Source organism: Hyperolius riggenbachi, chromosome 4 (genome assembly GCF_040937935.1).
Source record: "Hyperolius riggenbachi isolate aHypRig1 chromosome 4, aHypRig1.pri, whole genome shotgun sequence".
Lineage (NCBI taxonomy): Eukaryota > Metazoa > Chordata > Amphibia > Anura > Hyperoliidae > Hyperolius > Hyperolius riggenbachi.
Genome location: NC_090649.1, coordinates 355,418,102 through 355,438,508, shown reverse-complemented (window position 1 = coordinate 355,438,508; position 20,407 = coordinate 355,418,102). Strand labels below are relative to the sequence as shown.

The 20,407-nt window shown below is 40.1% G+C and overlaps 1 protein-coding gene and 1 long non-coding RNA gene across 3 annotated transcripts in view; both read left to right on the top strand.

Moving 5' to 3' along the window:
* The window catches only part of LOC137570833 (uncharacterized), a 109,264-nt gene extending 107,603 nt beyond the window's left edge, over positions 1 to 1,661 (top strand). Inside the window, exon 3 of the long non-coding RNA XR_011031205.1 lies at positions 1,563 to 1,661. This is a non-coding gene — a long non-coding RNA (uncharacterized lncRNA). The remainder of the gene's footprint in view (positions 1 to 1,562) is intronic.
* A 1,690-nt stretch (positions 1,662 to 3,351) lies between these two features.
* DLL1 (delta like canonical Notch ligand 1) lies at positions 3,352 to 19,827 on the top strand. 2 transcript variants are annotated; one of them, XM_068279537.1, is made up of 11 exons: positions 3,352 to 4,029; positions 4,308 to 4,616; positions 6,001 to 6,061; positions 6,649 to 6,906; positions 8,102 to 8,162; positions 10,943 to 11,073; positions 11,170 to 11,339; positions 13,497 to 13,713; positions 15,945 to 16,728; positions 16,840 to 16,954; positions 19,065 to 19,827. In XM_068279537.1, exons 1-11 carry the CDS (start codon positions 3,976 to 3,978, stop codon positions 19,068 to 19,070), a joined length of 2,166 nt encoding a protein of 721 aa, XP_068135638.1. In that variant the 5' UTR covers positions 3,352 to 3,975; the 3' UTR covers positions 19,071 to 19,827. The 2 variants fall into 2 exon arrangements, with proteins under 2 accessions (XP_068135638.1, XP_068135639.1); XM_068279538.1 differs by lacking the exon at positions 19,065 to 19,827 and adding an exon at positions 17,393 to 17,501.
* Positions 19,828 to 20,407: the final 580 nt, after the last annotated feature.

Genomic DNA, 20,407 nt, shown 5'->3' with positions numbered 1-20,407 from the left:
ATTGCGTTAGCGATTTTTAGTGTGCATTGGCCCTCAGTTGTCCATTTATATATCACTTTCATTATTGTCGGAGTCACTGTTTATTGATCCTAGCGGCAACCTGTTGATCAGTTAGTGCACTCTGTAGAATGTTTAGTGACAAATAAATAATTTTCTAGAAGTGTGTAGTAGTAATTTATATGCAACTACATGGGGTAAAAAAAGCTAATAATTGCACTCAGAAATGGTCAGGGACCAATAAATTAGCATTTATCACCCAGAATAAGCAAAAACATAACTACTGACTGCTTGCTATGGAATATTGTATGTGTATATTGGTCATCTATCTATCTATCTATCTATCTATCTATCTATCTATCTATCTATCTATCTATCTATCTTTCTGTATCCATATCTCTGTTCTCTATCCCTGTCACTCTTGTGTTAACCCTTCTTCTTCCTAACAGACATGTAGGGTATGGAGAGCTAAAGAGGGTATATAGACATGCAGTTGGGAAGTGAAAAAACGCCATTTGGTTTGGAGCAGATGGCTGGCTAGGGGGCTGATCGCGTCTAAAGGCGTGTCATCCCCTTCAGCTCCAGTCCCCAAAGGGGCTCCCCTTGTCTTCACAATCAATGAAAATTAAAGTGCAAAGAATAGATGAATAGCTTCACCCGAGTCTGTCTTTTGTTCAGCCTAGCTACTGGTGGGCAGGAGTTAAACTACAACAGCCTCCTATGGAAACCCTTAAGTTAAACAGTCTCCCAGTTAGACCGATTCTCTGAAAGGAAGGTAAAATAATAATATAAAATAGGGGGAGCTGGAGATAGAAGAGAGGGATGGGGGAGGAGGAGAGAGTAGTAAAAAGTAAAGAAGAAAAAAGGCTTTCTGCTTGATTTCACCAATACAGAATCGCGTGGCATAAATTAAACTGTCCTTGAATAAGTGCAGTGGGAAAGACTCTGATGGATTTTATGGTACCATTCAGATACACTTTGCAGAAGTAATCGAAAAATCTGTGTCACGTCAATTTAACAAATGCCTTATACTGAGGGAATTGTTAAGAATATGGAGTAAGTTTTATCCCTGTCTTTATAACTCGAATAAAGTTTTTGGCCTTGCCTCTACAAATGTAACTATATGTTTAGTGGAGCATTCTCTAATTTATTGAAAGGTGATGTTTTCCTATCATGAATTCATTACGTAGATATTTTAAAGTCTGCAACATACTCTGTCCATAGTCCCACTTAATTATATCAGCTGACTTACATTTTAAGCGACAATTGACAGAACACTGCCATTTTCTTTTGATATAATTGAGTCTATATGTTTCATTTTGTTTCTGTTTCTTTAATATGTAACACAACTTATCCTACCCGTTTGTCTATCTAAAAATTCCTATTATCATCCTGTTTTAGAAGTGTATTACTGAGCTCGTTGTACTATACACAGAATTATAGCAGATGCATCACAACCTGCACATGACTGGATAATTATTTGTGCATTTAAGTAACAATTCCGTTGCTGTCAAGGTACAGCGAACTACTTATACATTAAACGTTTCTCTTTCTCTCTTTCCTAGGTCCTCCTTTTGGATGTCATATTATATTCGGGTGACATGTGATGTTAATGACATGTATTGATATGATAACTACCACAATAAAATATTTTGAAAATATTGTATTCGGGTACTCCGTATGCAGCATCAACACCAATGCAGCCAGATGAAGTCTGTGGACACACGTCGCAGCCTCGGAATCGCTCCAAATCCAGCCTTTTTTGCAGTAGAAATTATTGTTCAATAGTCCACTCTATTAAAACCCAAACATTATTTTTACCATTGTAACTTGGTAGGATAGCAAGCTGGCAAATATCAATAAACCCAACCCAGTTCATAAGACTGAGTACAAAGTTAACCCTTGCCTCTTTGATATCGCTGCACTTCCTTCAACGTGGATTAACTAAATAATTACTCGGGCACCCCATACATTCTAGATATGAAATACATACAAAGCTGAAGGTTTATTCGGTGGAAAAGTATTTACTTCCTCTCTGTCTTCTGTGTGGGAGGTTTTTGTTTTGTTTTTTCAATAAAAAAAATGTGTGCACATTGTTGCAGAGGCTCCGTCTCTCGCCAAGTGGAGCTCTTTCTCTCCCTTGTATTGTGCAAGAGAGCAGGTGCTGGCTGCATTACCATACAGCTGATAGCACAAAGGACCAACTCATTCATCCCTTGCACAATAACAAACTGCCTTAATGACAGCCACGCGAGCGACACACACCAAACTCGCTGCTTTTAAACAGTGGCTGCTGAAGTAAGGGAGGGAAGAAAAAAAAGCAGGCTAGATAGACAATAATCGAGCTAGATAGCTCTATAGATAGATAGATAGATAGATAGATAGATAGATAGATAGATAGATAGATAGATAGATAGATAGATAGATAGATTTATTATTATTATTATTATTATTTTTTCCCTTAGTCATTTAGTTTAAACTAGATGAAGATACACCAGGTTGAGTAAAACTATCGTCCGTGACAACCGAGCTTTTCGCATCCACACTTTCATTGCAGCTTCACACAGGCAGTATATCTGCAAATCGAGGATCCGGTAATTGGAGAGAACTTCATTAAACATGAACGTTACTGTGTCTAGAGGATAACAGATGCAAAGTCAGCGAGGGCATGATGATGGTGGTATAGAAAGATATTCATTTCTCAGGGGTAATAGCGCAGTGTTTATATATGTAAGGATGTCTGGTTTGGTCCTTTTGAGTGACGCCAGGCGCCCATGAAATGCAGAAGTGCGGTCATCTCTATGGGTGACAGGTGTGTGTGCAGCGTTGAATTGGTTAAGAAATCCGATGCTTTGGCTTCACGTGTAGATGCTGCACCTCGCTGGCTCTTCAGTGCTACTGCAAGACTTTGAGTGCATACGGTATGGTGTTTAGGTGCTGTGGTGTGATACCCACCCACTTTACCATGGGAAATAGTCCTCCCTGTGCATTTGGGGCAGAGAGAGGGAGAGAGGAAGGGGTGGGGGTTGTATTTTGTACGCGAGTATAGGGAAGACATATGAGAACAAACTGTAAGTTCATAATAAAGGAAGATGCCAGAGGTGTAAATGTGTGTTTTGTGGGTGTACGCAATGCTCACATCATGGGGAGGAGGAAAGGGGGATTGCACATTTTACAGCTCACTGACCATTTGGCAATCCATTGAGAGGAGGGTTCTTAAAAGTGGCTCCTTTGTGACATCTCTAGACAGACTAGGGGTCTTTACATTTGCATGTCATTAGCTATGCAGGCGGCAGGCTCCATATAAAGCGGCAGGCAGTCAGCCAGAGGCAGATATTCTCTGCTTGACACAGAACCTGGAGCTGCTGCTGAACAGAAGAGGCACAGCCACCAGGGGTGGAAGCTGCAGCGTACTATTTATAAAGTCACACTGGATTCCTAATACTGGACGACTGTGAAAAGAAAGCAGAGACTTCAGTGCACCATATATATATTTATATAACAAGCATATATATAGCTGCTTCTTTTTCTTCTAGCTGTTTTCAGTAAACCGGACATTAAGAAGTCACAGTGCTGATCGGTAGACACAAGTTATCCATCTCGGATTATAGCCTTGACTTGGAAATTATACACCGCTGTTCAATCCGATTATACTGCAGAAGACATCATTGCTACCGTTTTTATTTGGATTTTTTTTCATTTACTATCTTCTGATGGACCTGGGAATTTAGCTACAGACAAGGTTCAGCTTTTAAGGTGGATGGTTGAGATATTTCACCTAGCAGCAGTCCCCACCTCTTCTACCATTGAGAAGGTCTGTCACTCAATAAAAGGGCGTACCTAGCCAAGAGCAAAAGTGACTTGAAAAGGGAAAGCTGTTCTACTTGTCAGTGTAGCTGGGACGAGACCGTCGTTCTCCAGTCTCTGCGGCAGCCTCTGCCTTGTATCCGCACTACAGTGCTGCAAGGCCATCGCAACATGGGACCTCAGATCATCGTCTATTTGTCAATCCTGTCTGCGCTCCTGGGCCAGGTAAGCAACAGGATCACTCACAGCTGCTTCTAATCGTTAGTTTATATCACTGGTTGTAAGGTGCAGGTGGATAGTTAGTGGCACGCACGTTCCTATATGAGATATGTCGTGCATTTGCAGTACAGTTGGGATAAGCATTACATAACCTAATATTTCTACTGTAATGAATCGTGCTTTCGTAGTCTGACAATGATGGATAGCTAGGTATTCAATAGCTACGTCTGTACGTATTGGTTCGGTGTACAATCTTTTAGAAATTGCATTTCTTGATCCTGCAGATTTCCTGCTCCGGGCTCTTTGAGTTGAAGCTACAAGAGTTTATGAACAAGAAAGGTCCTGTGGGAAATATTAACTGCTGCCGCGGTGGGATGTCCGGTTCTCAGGGGCTACAACAATGCGAATGCAAGACTTTTTTTCGGATCTGTCTGAAGCACTACCAGAGCAGCGTGTCCCCGGAGCCCCCGTGCACCTATGGTAGCGCTGTTACTCCAGTTCTGGGCTCCAACTCATTTACCGTACCGGATACCGTCAGTTCAGACTTAAGCTTTTTCAATCCTATACGATTCCCGTTTGGATTCACCTGGCCTGTGAGTGACCTCTTCTTTCTTTTTCTATTATGCAGTTGTGAGAACGCGGAAGAGTGGAGGTAGCTGATCACAAAACGTATAGCCAGGCATGTAGAACAAACGTGATTCTACAATATACACCTCTGATGTTATATAGAGGTACATTTCCCTTCTTGGTGGTTTCTATTCAAATACCTATGGAAGTTTAATAGAATTAAAAAGGAAACGTTAATATATCTAGCGTAGTTTTCAAAAATAAGCCAAGTGAAAATATCCTCTTTTTAAAGCATCAGACTCACAATAGGAACCTAGTATCTCATGCGCACCACAGTCAGATAAAATCATCTAGTACAGTTGTGCAAATTGCTGTGCACGATTACATGAATGCTCAGTAGCATTTGTATGCTGTTTTGTCGGGTATGCTAAAATGTTGGAACACCGGCAGCTGTTCCTGCAGAATATTCAGATAAGGAAAACTGAAATATTGTGTGCAGGGTGGAGTAGGATTACAGTAGGTGAAATAAACTCCTGGATGAAAGAAACTGTGCCACTCTGGTAGAAGACTACAGCCTAAGGGAAGGTTTATTTTTAGGGTTTGCATCTGTTTGCATGTCCCAAGGGGATATTTAGTACTCAAAGCTCAAAGAGAAGTAACTGAAAGGCTGAGATTTGTGTTTGAAAGGGGGTTGGAAGATGCAGATGAAAACGTGTTATTTATCATAGACCAGACCTTTATTTTTCCTAAAGGAACAAGTGTTATGGTGTTGGAGATGCCACTGCCCAAGTCTCCCCCTCTTGTCTTTGGAGCTGGTTGTATAATTGTCAGCACAGCGTGAAATTCCCAAAAGGATTCGTTTTACAGCCATCTCAGTGTGTGAAACTGGGTAAATTAAGCGTGAAGATTAATGACAACAACCCAGCTAGGCCCCCTTTTCACATCACTGCTTCCATGTCCCTCCTATCACACTGAAGGGTTAATGGCAAAATGTGTAATATCCTCACTTCATACAGCAACTTAGAAACTGCAGTGCTACTACAGAAAAGCAAAGAACCCTGTACTAGAAAAAGAAAAGCTCATCACATCCATTAAAGGGTTAACTGAGAGAGATTCTGATCTTTTGTAGACAGCAAAGATTTGAGGTGCAAAAATAACTAATAAAGGAACAGAAATATCATACCAGGAAATAACTATTAAAAGTCCACCCATTTCCTTAGGAAAAGTGCAAAAATACAGATAGCCAACAGCCTTGCGGTAGTGTGGGGGTAGATAGCAACTGTAATAGTTAACTCTATATGTAAATGTATTTTAAACAGTTTTATCAACTGCCACTTTATTTTAGTGTGATTGCATCATATTTTTGATTGTGTATTAATATTATTATTTTCATTTTGTGTGTGTGTATAGGGTACCTTTTCTCTCATCATTGAAGCAATACACACAGATGCACTGGACGATCTAAGCACAGGTAAAAACTAGGGTTACTGTATATTCATTTTTATCGCATAGCGGCCCACATGATTCAATGTAGTTTTTTTTGTGTGCTTAAATCAGTGGATTGCAACTAGACACATTACACACAAGGGCAGTCATTTGACATTTTATTGAACACATTTCTGATTTTTCACCTTCAAACTGGATTGTTTAAAATGTCACAAGATCTATTAATTTTAGCATTATGATGTAGTTTTACTGAATAGAGGTGTTCGTGCAAATTATTTTTTCATGTTTAAATAATTTTGACAGCACATTTTTTTCTGTGCTATTTGTATTAAAATGGTCAAGACTAAATCTTACAGAAGTATCAGGGCCTGTCAGTTGAGATGGCCAATGAGATGTAAATAATTCCAAGTTATTATGGATTATGCAAATATATGCAACTTGAAAATGGAGCAATTGAATTTCACCTTGGTGAGATTCAATTGTCCATTTTCAAACTGCATACATAATTTGTATAATCCTGTATCAACTCTAAATTATTTCCATCTCATTCACCATCCCTATAGGTCAGCTGAATTCAGCATGCTGATTAATGATAGGTATTTCATTTGACAGAGAATCCTGAGCGCCTAATCAGTCGCCTTGCCACCCAGAGACACCTGACTGTGGGTGAAGAGTGGTCCCAGGATCTGCATAGCAGTGGCAGAACAGAGCTGAAATACTCATACCGCTTTGTGTGTGATGAGCACTACTATGGAGATGGATGCTCTGACTATTGTCGACCCAGAGATGATGCTTTTGGTCATTTCTCTTGTGGTGAAAAAGGAGAGAAAGTCTGCAACCTAGGCTGGAAAGGACAGTATTGCACAGAACGTAAGTATTGAGTATGAAAAAAGTGTCCGCTCTCCAAGACGATATTAGAGAGCATAATATCAAAAAGTATACATACAGTATAGCACCAGAAAACTGTATAAAAGTTTTCATTAGACACATTGAGAATGGAAACATCTGTCAGGCATACATTGCACGGCTTTTGTATACAAAGAACGTTTTTAAATAATGTAAAATCAAACAAGTGTTTTTCAATCTAATGTAAGGCATATGTAAAACAGAGTACATAAGTGATGAATAGAGTTTGTCATAATATTATCTTAGTGGTATTATTATTATAATTCTGAGATACATCTATTCAAGATAACAAAAATATAATATACTGAAGATAATACAACTAACTGGTATTTTATAGTTTTTTTCTTTATTTCTTTATCCTTTTCAACAACACATTTACTACATAGACTATCTCATTAATCATGTTGATTAGATCCTTTTTATCCAGGCTAATGGGGGAGTTTTCCTCTTTTCTCTGCATCCAATGTCACATAGCTGTGTAAAATGTGCACTGCCTGCTTAACGAGCCTGTGTTAAGCTAGAGAAACAAGAAGGTTCCCCCTTCCCCCACTCTCCTTTGTGAGGCTGGCGCCCCTCTTTCTGCTGAGAACTTTGGACCATTTATTTAAATGATAATAATAATGAAAAGTTTTCAGAGAAATCACACGCGTGCCATAGATTAGATCTTTACAGAGATTGGCCAGAGGGACAGCACCCCTACCCATGATTGGCTAGAGGCAGTGGGGTATTGTTGCAGAAGGGCAGCTGCTGGGAGAGAATAGACAATAGAGCAGCTGTCCTGTACTGGCACCCTGCACACCAGCTGTCCACTCTTATCTGCACACACTCGCTAGGATATTAAGGGGTGGAACCATGTGTGTATAGAATTAGGGAAAGAAGAAAAAAAGACTTCTGACCCTCTCTTGGAAGGAGAGTGTGTGTGTAAAGGGGGAGGGGAGATGAGGTCCATGAGCCTTCTTTTGTCTGTGTGTAAATGTAGTGAGGAGAACACTTATTTGCAAGTGACAAGGAAAGTACCAGGTGAGATCAGTAATTCAGCTTGCAGTGATTTCTTTATTACAAAGTTTGTTCAAAGACAGTACAGTTTTGCTCATATGAATGTTAGTTGAGATACTTTTGAATACACTACACTGCTTACATTTTTTTTTTTTTTGCGCAGCAATATGTCTTCCTGGATGTGATGAACATCATGGCTACTGCGAGAAGCCTGGAGAGTGCAAGTGAGTTCACTGTATTCTGTTAATGTTTGAACTTCAGAGAATGTTTTGTGTGGATACACATAATTAAAGCTAATAGACCACCTCATATGTACCGTACACAGTAAATTAACCAGAAAGCTAATGTAGCACTCATTATAACAATAATGATGGGTGGGTTATTTCATTTTTTGTGCTTTTATTGTTTTTAATTTACAGTTGCAAATGTTTAAACTTTGAGTTTAAATTGACTTTGTAGTGAGAGAGATTAAGATGCCACTATATTTATTTCCTTTGAGGCTAAGTGCACAGTACTCAGTTGCGTTGCAGAAAAATTCTGCATGTCATCTTACTGCCCATACAATTCTACGGGCCTGTTTACAATAACTGATCGCGTTATTCTAACTTGCTGCATGCAGGCCATGTATTAAAGTCTATGTCCAGTCTCCATTGCAGTTCACAAACATTTTAACTGACCAGTGAACCCAGCCTGAAACACTTTAAATTGTCTAGCTCTCCTTCTGATCCTTAGTGTGCTTTCAAACTATTCATGTTGCACAATAATGTAATATTTTACTGCATGTGAACTCTCCCCATACAACTCTATGGCATGTTCACATCTCTGTGTTGTAACAATTTGCATTATCTAATGTGCTATATTACATTTCTCGATTATTTGTATGAAAATGTGCATGTTCTATAGCAGTTAGGCTAGGTTTAGGATTCTTGCACACAAGGACGTTACAGGCGCACGTTAGTGCAGCCTGTAACGCTCCCCCAACGCACAGCAATGTAACACAAGTGGGCTGTTCACACTGCCCACGTTGCGTTACATTGTAACGCAGCAAAGTGCTGCATGCTGTGCGTTCTACGCGGCTAAGCCGCGTTAGACTGTTTGCACATGCTCAGTCATGTTGGGGAGGAGGGGAGAGCGACTGGGCACATGGCTAATTAATATTCACTGCACTCAGTGACGTGCAGTGTTTACTTCCTGGAGCGGCCGCTCTGTGCGGTGATTGGCTGGGCGGGACCACGTGATGCCGCATGCGTCCAAGAGTACGCATCACGGCATCACGGACGCCAGAGTGAGCTGCACAACGCGGCTCACTCCGACGTCGACACCAGAGAGCACCAGGCGTTGCGTTAGGGGCACGTTATGTGCCCTATAACGTCCCCTAAACGCAACGTCCTGGTGTGTAACTAGCCTATTAGTGATCAGTTGCATAATGCACGCACAAAAATCAGTGTGAACTGCAAATGAGACTGGACATAGACTTTGGTACAAAGCTTGTATGCAGGTTAGAATTATATGATCAGTTACAATGCAGTATTGTGAACAGGCCCATAGAAATGTATAGGCAGTTAGTTGACATGCAGAATTATTGTGCAATGCAACTGAGCACTGTAAACTAGCCCTTTAGCATGCTATGAAATAATGTGTGCTTTTTTACTTGCTCAGTCTGCGCTGTTTTGTGTGCACCTTATAGTGCTCATGTTGCGCAATGCACATTGTATGAACGTACCCCAATATTACCAGCCTCTAACTAAGACCAAGCATAAAGTTCAAAATTCTACCAAGAAAGTCCACACACCACTTTGTAGAGCAAAAGGTTTACATTTATTTGACCATCTGTTTCAGCCAACAATTGTTTTGCGGCTCCAGAGAGTTCCCATTTTCAAGGCACAGAGACTAGAGCCCCGAAAGAATTGCTGGCTGAAACAGATGGTCAATTAAATGTAGGCCTTTTGATTTACAAAGTGGTGTGCTGAGTCTTACATTCTTGCTGGAATTAGATTATGAGTGGTGGCCAAACACTCAAGTCATGCACCCTTGAAATACTATGGATGGATGCTGTGCCATTCTCTTTCTGCTTGTATACATAATGCTGGGAATACACGGTTCGTTTTTGCCTTCGTTTAAACCTTCGTTTCGATTGTGCCTTTTGTCCTTTTCGATCCCGAAATAATCAGTCATACGGTTAATATCACCACCCACGGTTTCGTTTTTTTTTCCGATTCTGATGGTTTCGTTTTTCCAATGATCGAAGGCTGCAAAGAAACGAAACGAAAATCCCTTTTTACAGGGACGGACTAGCATAAACGAATATATAATCGATCTGAACAGCCATCAAGCCTACCAATGGCTCGATTAGATGGATAAAGAGAGATAATATCAAACATGTTCGATCACTAGTCGTTCGTTTTTGGGGTCTATTAATCGAAACTATAATGAGATTATGACTATTTTCACATACGTTTTCAACACTCGATTCGTTTACCGAACGAATCGAAGGTTTAAACGAAGGCAAAAACGAACCGTGTATTCCCAGCATAAGTCTGACTACAGTGGCCACTGGCGACATGCTTGTTTCTGGTAGGCGATTCAGACACTGATGTGATAAAGATCATTAGGATAGCCAGGCAATTGTCATTAAAAGGAATCAATTATGGCAGCCTCACTCTCTTCTGGGTCACTTGAGATATTTTCTATGCATGATTTCAGAGATAATGGCCCATATGCAATTAACTTTTTCTCCAGAATTTTTTCCTAGGTGAATTTGTTATACCTTGTTAAAATATGCATTTGAACCACCAGCAAGCAAGAAAGTACTCAAAAAATTTTAATAATACTTTTTCACCAACTTTTGGAAACTTTTTCAGCTGTGAAATGCTAAAAAAGTCATTTGAAGAGAATACGAAAATTATCTCCTAAGAGATAACTCAGGAGAAAAAGTAAATCGCATATGGGCCTGTATGTTGTGGCTTTGATAACAAATTAATTACCTCCTTTATCCTCTGGATAGATGTCGTGTAGGGTGGCAAGGCCGATACTGTGATGAATGCATCCGTTACCCAGGTTGCTTACATGGAACATGCCAACAACCCTGGCAATGCAACTGTCAAGAAGGTTGGGGAGGACTCTTCTGCAATCAAGGTGAAGTTATATAGATTAGCAGATAATATGTATTGCTGATGATTGGAGATAATGTAAAAATTATAGTTCACTAATTAATTTTTGTTTGTAATACAGACCTTAACTACTGCACTCATCACAAGCCTTGCAAGAATGGAGCTACCTGTACCAACACTGGCCAAGGAAGTTATACGTGCTCCTGCCGTCCAGGCTATACTGGGTCCAGTTGTGAAATTGAGATCAATGAATGTGATACCAACCCTTGCAAGAATGGGGGAAGCTGTACTGTAAGTCTGCAACACTTTAATTGGGTATAATAACATACATTTTGGCCTGCAATTATAAGAATGCTTTATGCAGCTAACAAAACCAAATAAAACAAATCATTTGTAAAACATGTATGACCTTTTAATATAGAGTGATGCACATTTAGGACCTTTTAATGTAGAGTGATGCTCCTGAAAGGAAAACAATAATCAAAAATACTACTATATTACAGCAGGAAAATAATGAAACAGGAAATTTGGGCACCGTTGGCGCTGTGGAAGCTTGGGCAGCCCATAGGCACCCATGTAAATACCGGCTATTAACAAAAAATTTGGCCGGCAAAGGTGGGTGATCAAGTTAGGGATAGGCATTGGTGGAGGAGGTCGGTTAGGGTTTGGCATTGGTAGAAGAAGGGCTCATGAAGGAATAGGGTTAGGTTTAGTGATAGTAAAATATCAGTAAAATTTACAGATATTTTACTATTGGAATGACAACTGTTCAATAGAGATGTTGGCGAACCGTTCGCCAGCGAACCTCTATGGGCCGCTACTACGTCCGGGTCGCTATGACCTGTAGTAGTACGGCTGCTCTGGGCTGGCGGTGTGCGTCTTTGATCGCGCGCCTGTTGCCAGGCACTCTCTGCGCATGAGCGTGATGTCACTCATGACGTCATGCGCATGAGCGTGACGTCACTCATGACGTCATGCACATGCGCAGAAAGTGCCCGGCAACAGCCGCGCGATCAAGGATGCGCACCGCCGGCCCAGCGCAGCCATACTACTCCGAGTCATAGCAACCCAGAAGTAGTACAGGGTGAGAGGTTCGCCGACATCTCTACTGTTCAATAGTAGAATATCTGTAATTTTACCGGTGGCCATTTTGCATGTATGCATTGTGACATAATTCTATAATCACTCTCTGTGTGTCCCGTACTCATTTATAATTGAAATACAAATTGCAGCCCTTCTGTTTGCCATGTTTTGCTATCTAAAAAGTGTGGCAGCATGGTGGCGTAGTGGTTAGCACTCTCACCTTGCAATGCTGGATCTCCGGTTCGAATTCCAGCCAGGTCAACAACTGCAAGGAGTTTGTATGTTCTCCCCGTGTCTGTGTGGGTTTCCTCCAGGCACTCCTGTTTCCTGCCACACTACACTACATACATAGACATAGGACTATGCTAGGGACTAGATTGTGAGCCCCTCTGACGGACAGTTAGTGACAAGACAATATATATTCTGTACAGCCCTGTGTAATATTTCAGCACTATATAAATACTTAAATAAATAAATACATTTAAAATGTCGAGGCATTATCATTATCATTGACTGTACCTGGTACGTGTGCATATCATGTACAAGGAAAGGACTACACATTACATATTAACTTTGATGGGAGAAATAATCATAAATAATGAACACCTTATGGCAGCTGCCATCATGTATTAGTGTTTTGTATGTAGTAATGGTTATGTCTAGGAGAACTCATGGAGAAACGTGATTTGTTTGATAAGCTGATAGATTTGCGAAGCTCTGCTGTGATCACATCTTACTTTAGCACATATTCATGGCTAGCAAATCAGAGACTTACATATCTATCACCTGACCAGACTGATCACATGCTTCTCCATAAGCTCTCCTCGACTTGACCATCACTATTTGCATGTATGCTTTCCTTTTTACTAACTGAGGGATGGTGCACACCGAGCGGGTTTTCTGGCGTTTTTGCAGCCGCTTGCGGCTGCGGATACGCTTGGTCAATGTATCTCAATGGGGTGGTTCACACCAGAGCGGGAGGCGTTTTGCTGAAACGCATACTCCCGGGATGAGGCATTTTTTGGATTGCAGAGGCGTTTATGCCTACCATGTTAAGTATAGGAAAAACACAAACCGCTCTGAAAAATGGCAGTTCAGAGTGGTTTTGCAGGCGTTTTTGTTACAGAAGCTGTTCAGTAACAGCTTTACTGTAACAATATATGAAATCTACTACACCAAAAACGCTTCCCAAAACCGCAAAATGCTAGCTGAAACGCTACAGAAAAATAAGAAAAAGCGTTTTAAAATCTGCTAGCATTTTGCGGATCTGCTAGCGGGTTTTGGTGTGCGCCAGGCCTGACTTTTAACCTACCATGGGTGTTTTTTTAGTGTTAAATGTTTGCTTCTTTTCTTTTTCTTTAATAGGACCTGGAAAATAGCTATTCTTGCTCTTGTCCACCTGGTTTCTATGGCAAAAATTGTGAGCTGAGCGCCATGACCTGTGCTGATGGACCATGCTTCAACGGAGGCAGATGTACTGATAACCCAGATGGTGGATATAGTTGTCTCTGTCCAGTTGCCTACTCTGGATTCAACTGTGAAAAGAAAATTGACTACTGTAGTTCGAATCCTTGTGCCAATGGTAAGATCACAAACCGACCTTTTAAATAAGATTGGCCCCTATACAAGTCACTTTTTCCTAGGAGATTATTTTTCATTTTCTGTTTAAAATAACTTTTTCTCCTAACTTATCTCCTAGGAGATACATTTCATCTTCCACCTCATATAATTTTTCAGTGTTTTACTACTGAAAAAGTAACCAAAAGTTGGTGAAAAAGTACTGTCAAAATTATTTTTAGGGCCTCCTTTACGTGGGCAGCTATGCATCTACTGTCTGCCAGCTGCTTCTGTGGATCTGCAGGGTGCTTGCAAGTGCTAGGCATACACTGTTAAGGGGCCCATACACTTACCGATTTTCCCACCGATATACAGCTGATTCGATTACTGTGATCAAATCGGCTGTAAAATCGTTGCGCAAACGCTGACCGAACGATCGATTTCCGTCCAAAATTGATTGTTCCCTTCGATTCCCGTCGTTCCTGTCCATCCGGAAGATTTTGCTTGATCGCCGACAAGTTGGGAGTGCGTCGATAGTGGCGCTTGGATGTCCCGACGACTGACGCTAGCGGCAATACATTACCTGATCCGGCCGCGCGAGTCCCCGCTGTCACCGCTGCTTCTTCTCCGCGCTGGGCTCCGAGTCCGGCAGGCTTCACTTCTTCCTGTCCTGGCAGGAAGTTTAAACAGTAGAGCGCCCTCTACTGTTTAAACTTCCCTGGACAGGAAGTACAGTGAAGCTGGAGCCCAGAGCAGAGAAGAAGACATCGGAGACCGGGGGACTCGCGCCGGCTGGATCAGGTAATGTATGCGGGGGCCGGGGGGGGCAGCGTCAGCTTCACAGATGGTGAATCGATTTCATGCTGAAATCGATTCACAATCTGTTTGCAGTAAAGGCAGCCATACGATCCCTCTCTGATCAGATTCGATCGGAGAGGCATCTATCTGTTGGTCGATCTGATGGCAAATTGACCAGTGTATGGCCACCTTAAGGAGGCATTCATCTTGCAGATGCACACTTGAATGTGGTAGTAGCTGCACTCAGATGTGACAAGAGGCGGTTCTTTGCTGCTGGGTAACTGTGCCATGTGTCAAACATTGACAAACGTGGTTACAAACACTGCCATTCAGATGTATTAAATTGCAGTGGGAATGCGCTTGTTGGATGTTAAAGTGGATCCGAGATGAACTTTTACTCATTGCATAATTGTGTTTCTTTCATATAGTTTATAGGGCATTCCTCAAGCCAAATACTTTTTTGTTGTTGTTTTAATACTCTAATTCCCTATAAACTAAACAAGCATCGCCCACAGTTTTTCAGAGAGCCTTGGTATTTTCAGATAGTAGCAAGGGCTCATGGGAGCTCAGTCTGGGCAGGAGGAGGGGGAGGTATTACTAGCCAGAGATTTCAGAGGCAGAGGGGAGGAGGGAGGATTAGGTTTTTTTTACAGGCTGGGTGCTGAAGTTGCAGATAAGCTTCCTTGGGCCATATTTTTCTCCTGAGTTTTTTCCTAGGAGATAATTTTTCATCTTGTATTTAAAATAATTGTTTAACACTCTGCAATTGAAAAAGGACCAAAGATAGGTGAAAAAGTATTACTAAAACAATTTTGAGTACTTTCTTGCTTGCTGGAGGTTTAAAATGCATTTTATTTACAAGTTGTGAAAATATCACCTAGGAGACAACTCGGGTGAAAAAGTTAATTGCATATGGGCCCTTGTGTGTAATGTTTACAAACAACATGGCTGTTGTCATTTTATCACAGGAAGAAATAATCATATTCTATTGAAGCTGTTTGCAGCTAGATTTGCTGTGTAAACTATCTAAACTTTAGATAAGATATATAGACAACTTACTTGTTATAGTTAGGTTTTTCATCTTGGATCCGCTGAACTGTGCAGTAAGCATGCAGTTTAGCCGTCTAAGCACTACATCTGGAAACGATGGGTCTTTCAGACCCTCTCGCTGGGCGGACGTTTAGCTGACAGTAGTGCGTGTGTACACGCAGTCGGTGGACTGATAAGGCTGTTTCTGAATGATCCACTCCCTTATCAGTATGCCGACAGCACGTATACATGCACTACTGTCGGTGGAATGTCCGCCCAGCGGGAGGGGTCGGTGGACCCGTCATTGCCAGCAGTAGTGCGTGTGTACGCACCTTTACTCTCAGATTTTGTATTCATGCTAATGTAATTTGCTGTTCAGCATTAATCAGTTTATATTCTTCAACAATATCCTGATTGCCTGTGTTACAGGAGCTCGCTGTGAGGACCTTGGAAATTCCTACATTTGCCAGTGCCAGGAAGGGTTTTCTGGGAGGCATTGTGATGACAACCTGGATGAGTGTGCTTCCTTTCCCTGCCAAAATGGTGGAACTTGCCAGGATGGGATTAATGACTATTCATGCACCTGCCCTCCAGGGTACACTGGAAAAAATTGCAGCTCGGCTGTAAGCAAATGTGAACACAACCCATGCCATAATGGGGCAACTTGCCATGAAAGAAACGGCCGTTATGTTTGTGAATGTGCTCGTGGCTATGGTGGATTTAATTGTCAGTTTTTACTTCCTGAGCAGACTGCTGCTGAATCTACTGATAAGTACACAGAAAAGCAAAGTGGTCAATTTCCATGGATTGCAGTGTGTGCAGGAATTATCTTGGTTTTAGTAATGCTGCTTGGCAGTGCTGCTGTGGTCGTCTATGTAAGGCTTAGGGTACAGAGGAAACAGCAAATGCCTGCTACTACTCGTGGTGAAACCAAAACCATGAACAATTTAGCCAACTGCCATCGTGAAAAAGACATTTCTGTGAGCATCATAGGGACCACTCAGATAAAAAACACAAATAAAAAGGTGGACTTTTTAAGTGAAAGCAATAATGATAAAAATGGTTACAAGCCAAGATACCAAACTGTGGATTACAATTTAGTACATGAACTGAAAAATGAGGATACAATTAAAGAGGCACAGAAGAAGCATGAAGCAAAGTGCAGCTTGAGTGACTCTGACTCAGAGGATACACACTCATCCCATTTAAAAGGGTACATATTTACACTTTCTACTGCTTCATGTGCAATGATAGCTTGTGGTTTATTATCCGCATTTCCTTGTTTACGTTTGCTAATAACTTGCCTTTATTTTGTGACCAACAGTGATCCTTCAGAAAAAAGGAGACCAGACTCAAGTCATTCTTCATCAAAAGACACAAAATATCAGTCAGTATATGTCATATCAGATGAGAAAGACGAATGCATTATAGCAACTGAGGTTAGTATCTATTTTGGCTGTACTTATGACTGTGATGAGTGTATCAGATATATAAACAGAGCCTAACTGAAATTATTAGGGTGAGTTCACACTGTGGGCTTGATTCACTAAACCGTGATAACTTATAGCACGGCTACACTAGCGTTTTCAGACGCAATTGCAAATGTTTGCTTTTGCATGCAAAAATGCGTGCAAAACCGCTAGAGCGGCTGTGCTATGAGTTATCACAGTTTAGTAAATCAAGCCTTATGTGCATTATGTCATGCTGTGCCATACAATTTTATGGGCATATTCTCAACTCTGCAATGGAGCAATGGATTATGTTATCCTAATGCTAGGAACACACCACACAATTTTATGTTAGATAAAAGGTTCAATAGATAATTTCTGTCATGTCCGATATTATTTTTGATAGTTTTACTGGTCGATTTCTCATAGAAGTGAATGGAAATTGATAAGAAAAGAAAAGAGAATCGAGCGAGAAATAAAACAAAAAAAAAACGAATAGAAAATCGATCGAACGGAAAATCGACCAAAAAAAACATCGTGTGTACCTAGCATAACACACATCCTACAGTGCATTTTTGGATAACGAGTGCAAAAACACACGTTACATAACCGTTATTTATGGTAAGAAAATAACATGCATGTTATAATGTGCAGAGTGTGTACTGCTTTAAGCCGTTGTAGCACGCGCATTGGGCCTGGTCCAATTCACTTTCTCTCCTAAGTTTTCTCTTTAATTTCTTATCGTCTGCTTAAAATGACATTTGCACTCTGTATTTGAAAAGTACCAAAATGTAGGTGAAAAAAGTATTCTCAAAATTATTCTGAGTATGTTCTTGCTTGCTGGTGGCTTAAAAGGCTGTTATTTATAGTGTGAAAATATCACCTAGGAGAAAACTTAGGAGAAAAAATGTGTGTCTAGGTTTATGGTACAAATGATAGTATGAAGCAGCCATTCTTGGTTAGAAAATTTATGGGTGGTCTCTTGAAACTTATGCTGGGAACACACGGCTTGATTTTGAGCCATTTAGATGGCCCGATTGATAATTTCCGACATGTCCGATCTCCCGCCCGATCGATTCTGCGCTCGATTTTGCATAGAGAACAATGGGAAAAGATAAGTAAAACGAATGGAAGATAGCAGCGTGCGTGACCAAGTGTCTCTGCGACACGAAACGGCCGTCGCTCTCCTCCATCCACACCCGCCACCCACCTCCTCTACCTCCACCGCTCCACAATATGGTATGTTAACCATTCTGACTACTACATAGAGTCCTATGTGATGTTATTCCCGCTGCTGAAAATAAAACACGGATAATCTAAGACGGAAGGTGCACGCATTTCTTTTCTTCAATACCACGGAAGATAAGAAAATTGTCCGCATAATCGAGCACGGAAAACGATCGGGCGCAAAATCGAGCGGCAAAATCGACTCGTGTTTTCCCAGGATTACAAACATTGGTTTGTGTTGTCTATTGGTATTCTCCATTGTAAAATATGTCTGTGTTATGGGCTGTCTTTGTCATCTTTTATGGATTAAAAAAAATACTTGCAAGCTCCATGCAGAAGCTATCTGAAAACTATTTCCGAGTATTTTTCAATAATGGTTCTAAAAGAATATATAACATGTTGTAGAAACATTAATTTAGGAGATATGTTTAGAATTATGGAATGCCTTATCAAGTTATTGGCTTAGTTTAACAGAAGATCCTTATGTACTAGAGTTCTGATCAGTGGAGTAGCGATAGGGGTTGCATAGGTTGTGACCGCCTTGGGGCCCTTGTGCCAGAGGGGCCCCATAGGGCCCTCCCTTAACCACAGTATTAGCTCCGTATAGGTCCTGTGCTTGTAATAATAACTTCTATAGAATCTTTGAATAGTAGTTATCTTTAACAAGCTGTTCCCCATTCCCTTCTTGCACCTCTGACACTGTGGTTGTCCTTGGCAGGTTTTGGCGCACTGTATAATTTGTTATGTATACAGTGCTTGGGGGGCCCGATGGGAAACTCACACCGGGGCCCATAGCTCCTTAGGTGGGATTTGTTTTATAAGTACAGGTAAAATTTGCCAAGTGACTAAACTTTTCTCCTCTGTTTTCCCACAGGTCTAATACGGAAGCTGTAAAACACATTCTTGTCATATATATATATATATATATATATATATATATATATATATATATATATATATATATATATATATATATTAATACGGAAGCTGTAAAACACATTCTTGTCATAGATATATATATATATATATATATATATATATATATATATATATATATATATAGAGGTGACGCCCATGTGAATGCTGCTGATAATAATTGAAGAAAGGGACATCCCTTTGTTGACTGCTGCTGAGAAACTAAATTCAGGCTGAGCTGGTTCTCTACTGAAATTAGCAAAATAACTGCAAACCAATATGGATACTACAAGCTAGTCTCTGTGTCTGGACACAAACTGTTGCACTGCCATTTCTGTTCTTCTCCATTGCACTATGGACAGTTGCTTTTTTGTCTTTTTAATAATTATTCTAATATATATATATATATATATATATATATATATATATATATATATATATATATACACAGTATATATAATATATGTAATGAATGGACTTTTATATTCTGCTGAAGAAGAGTGCACTGCCTGAGGTGTATATTATGAGCCACTCCGTTGCTAAACAGACAGACACTGCCTTTGTTAGTTTTTTATACTAAACGGTGTTTTTCATTAGGTCAAAAAATGTGTGTTATTTTTTGAACTTGTAAAACTATTTTTACGATATTTGTAAAGCTCGAGTATTTGTAATGTTCATTTTTATAATTTAAAAATGGTAAATTTGTATAAAGGCACTTCGGATCTATGTGACTATATTTTTTGTATATATATGTATTTATGGAATACTGTGCAAATGGTATTTGATTTTTCTACTGTTTTCGTTTGGTAATGAAGGAATTCATTTTTAAACTATTTTTCCAAAATAAATACTATGAATGAAAACATTTTGGTTTTATACTTGTTGTAGTATTAGAACTGGAATATTTGCCTAGTGCATGTTGTATTATTGGAGAATAGTGAATAGTGACAGCACAAAGTGGTAATTCTTAAAAAATGAATTTCACACATTCTGCCAAGATTTGTAATCTTATTACACACACCTGTAATAATACCAACCCCACCACCAGGTTTGATTTTTTTTCATTAAAATAAGTATTGTTTTGAAATCAAATAAACAGGAAGTTGCGTAATAAACATATACAGAATAATAGAATAAAAATGTGGTACCCAACAGAAAGGATATGTGTAAGAGTTAAACATTTTAATGTAATTCGTGTCTCTTATAAAAGAAAATACCCAGTTAGAAGTTTCAGAAAAAAATCTACTCATGGTGACAATTTACTAGGCCGCTATGTGCTGTCACCATGTAACATAGGTCATA

Excerpts from the sequence above, each read along its gene's own strand:
- DLL1 (XM_068279537.1), top strand. The coding sequence starts at position 3,976 with ATGGGACCTCAGATCATCGTCTATTTGTCAATCCTGTCTGCGCTCCTG. Across the intron at positions 6,062-6,648 it reads ACTGGACGATCTAAGCACAG|AGAATCCTGAGCGCCTAATC; the intron begins GTAAAAACTAGG and ends TTCATTTGACAG. Across the intron at positions 16,729-16,839 it reads CACTCATCCCATTTAAAAGG|TGATCCTTCAGAAAAAAGGA; the intron begins GTACATATTTAC and ends TGTGACCAACAG.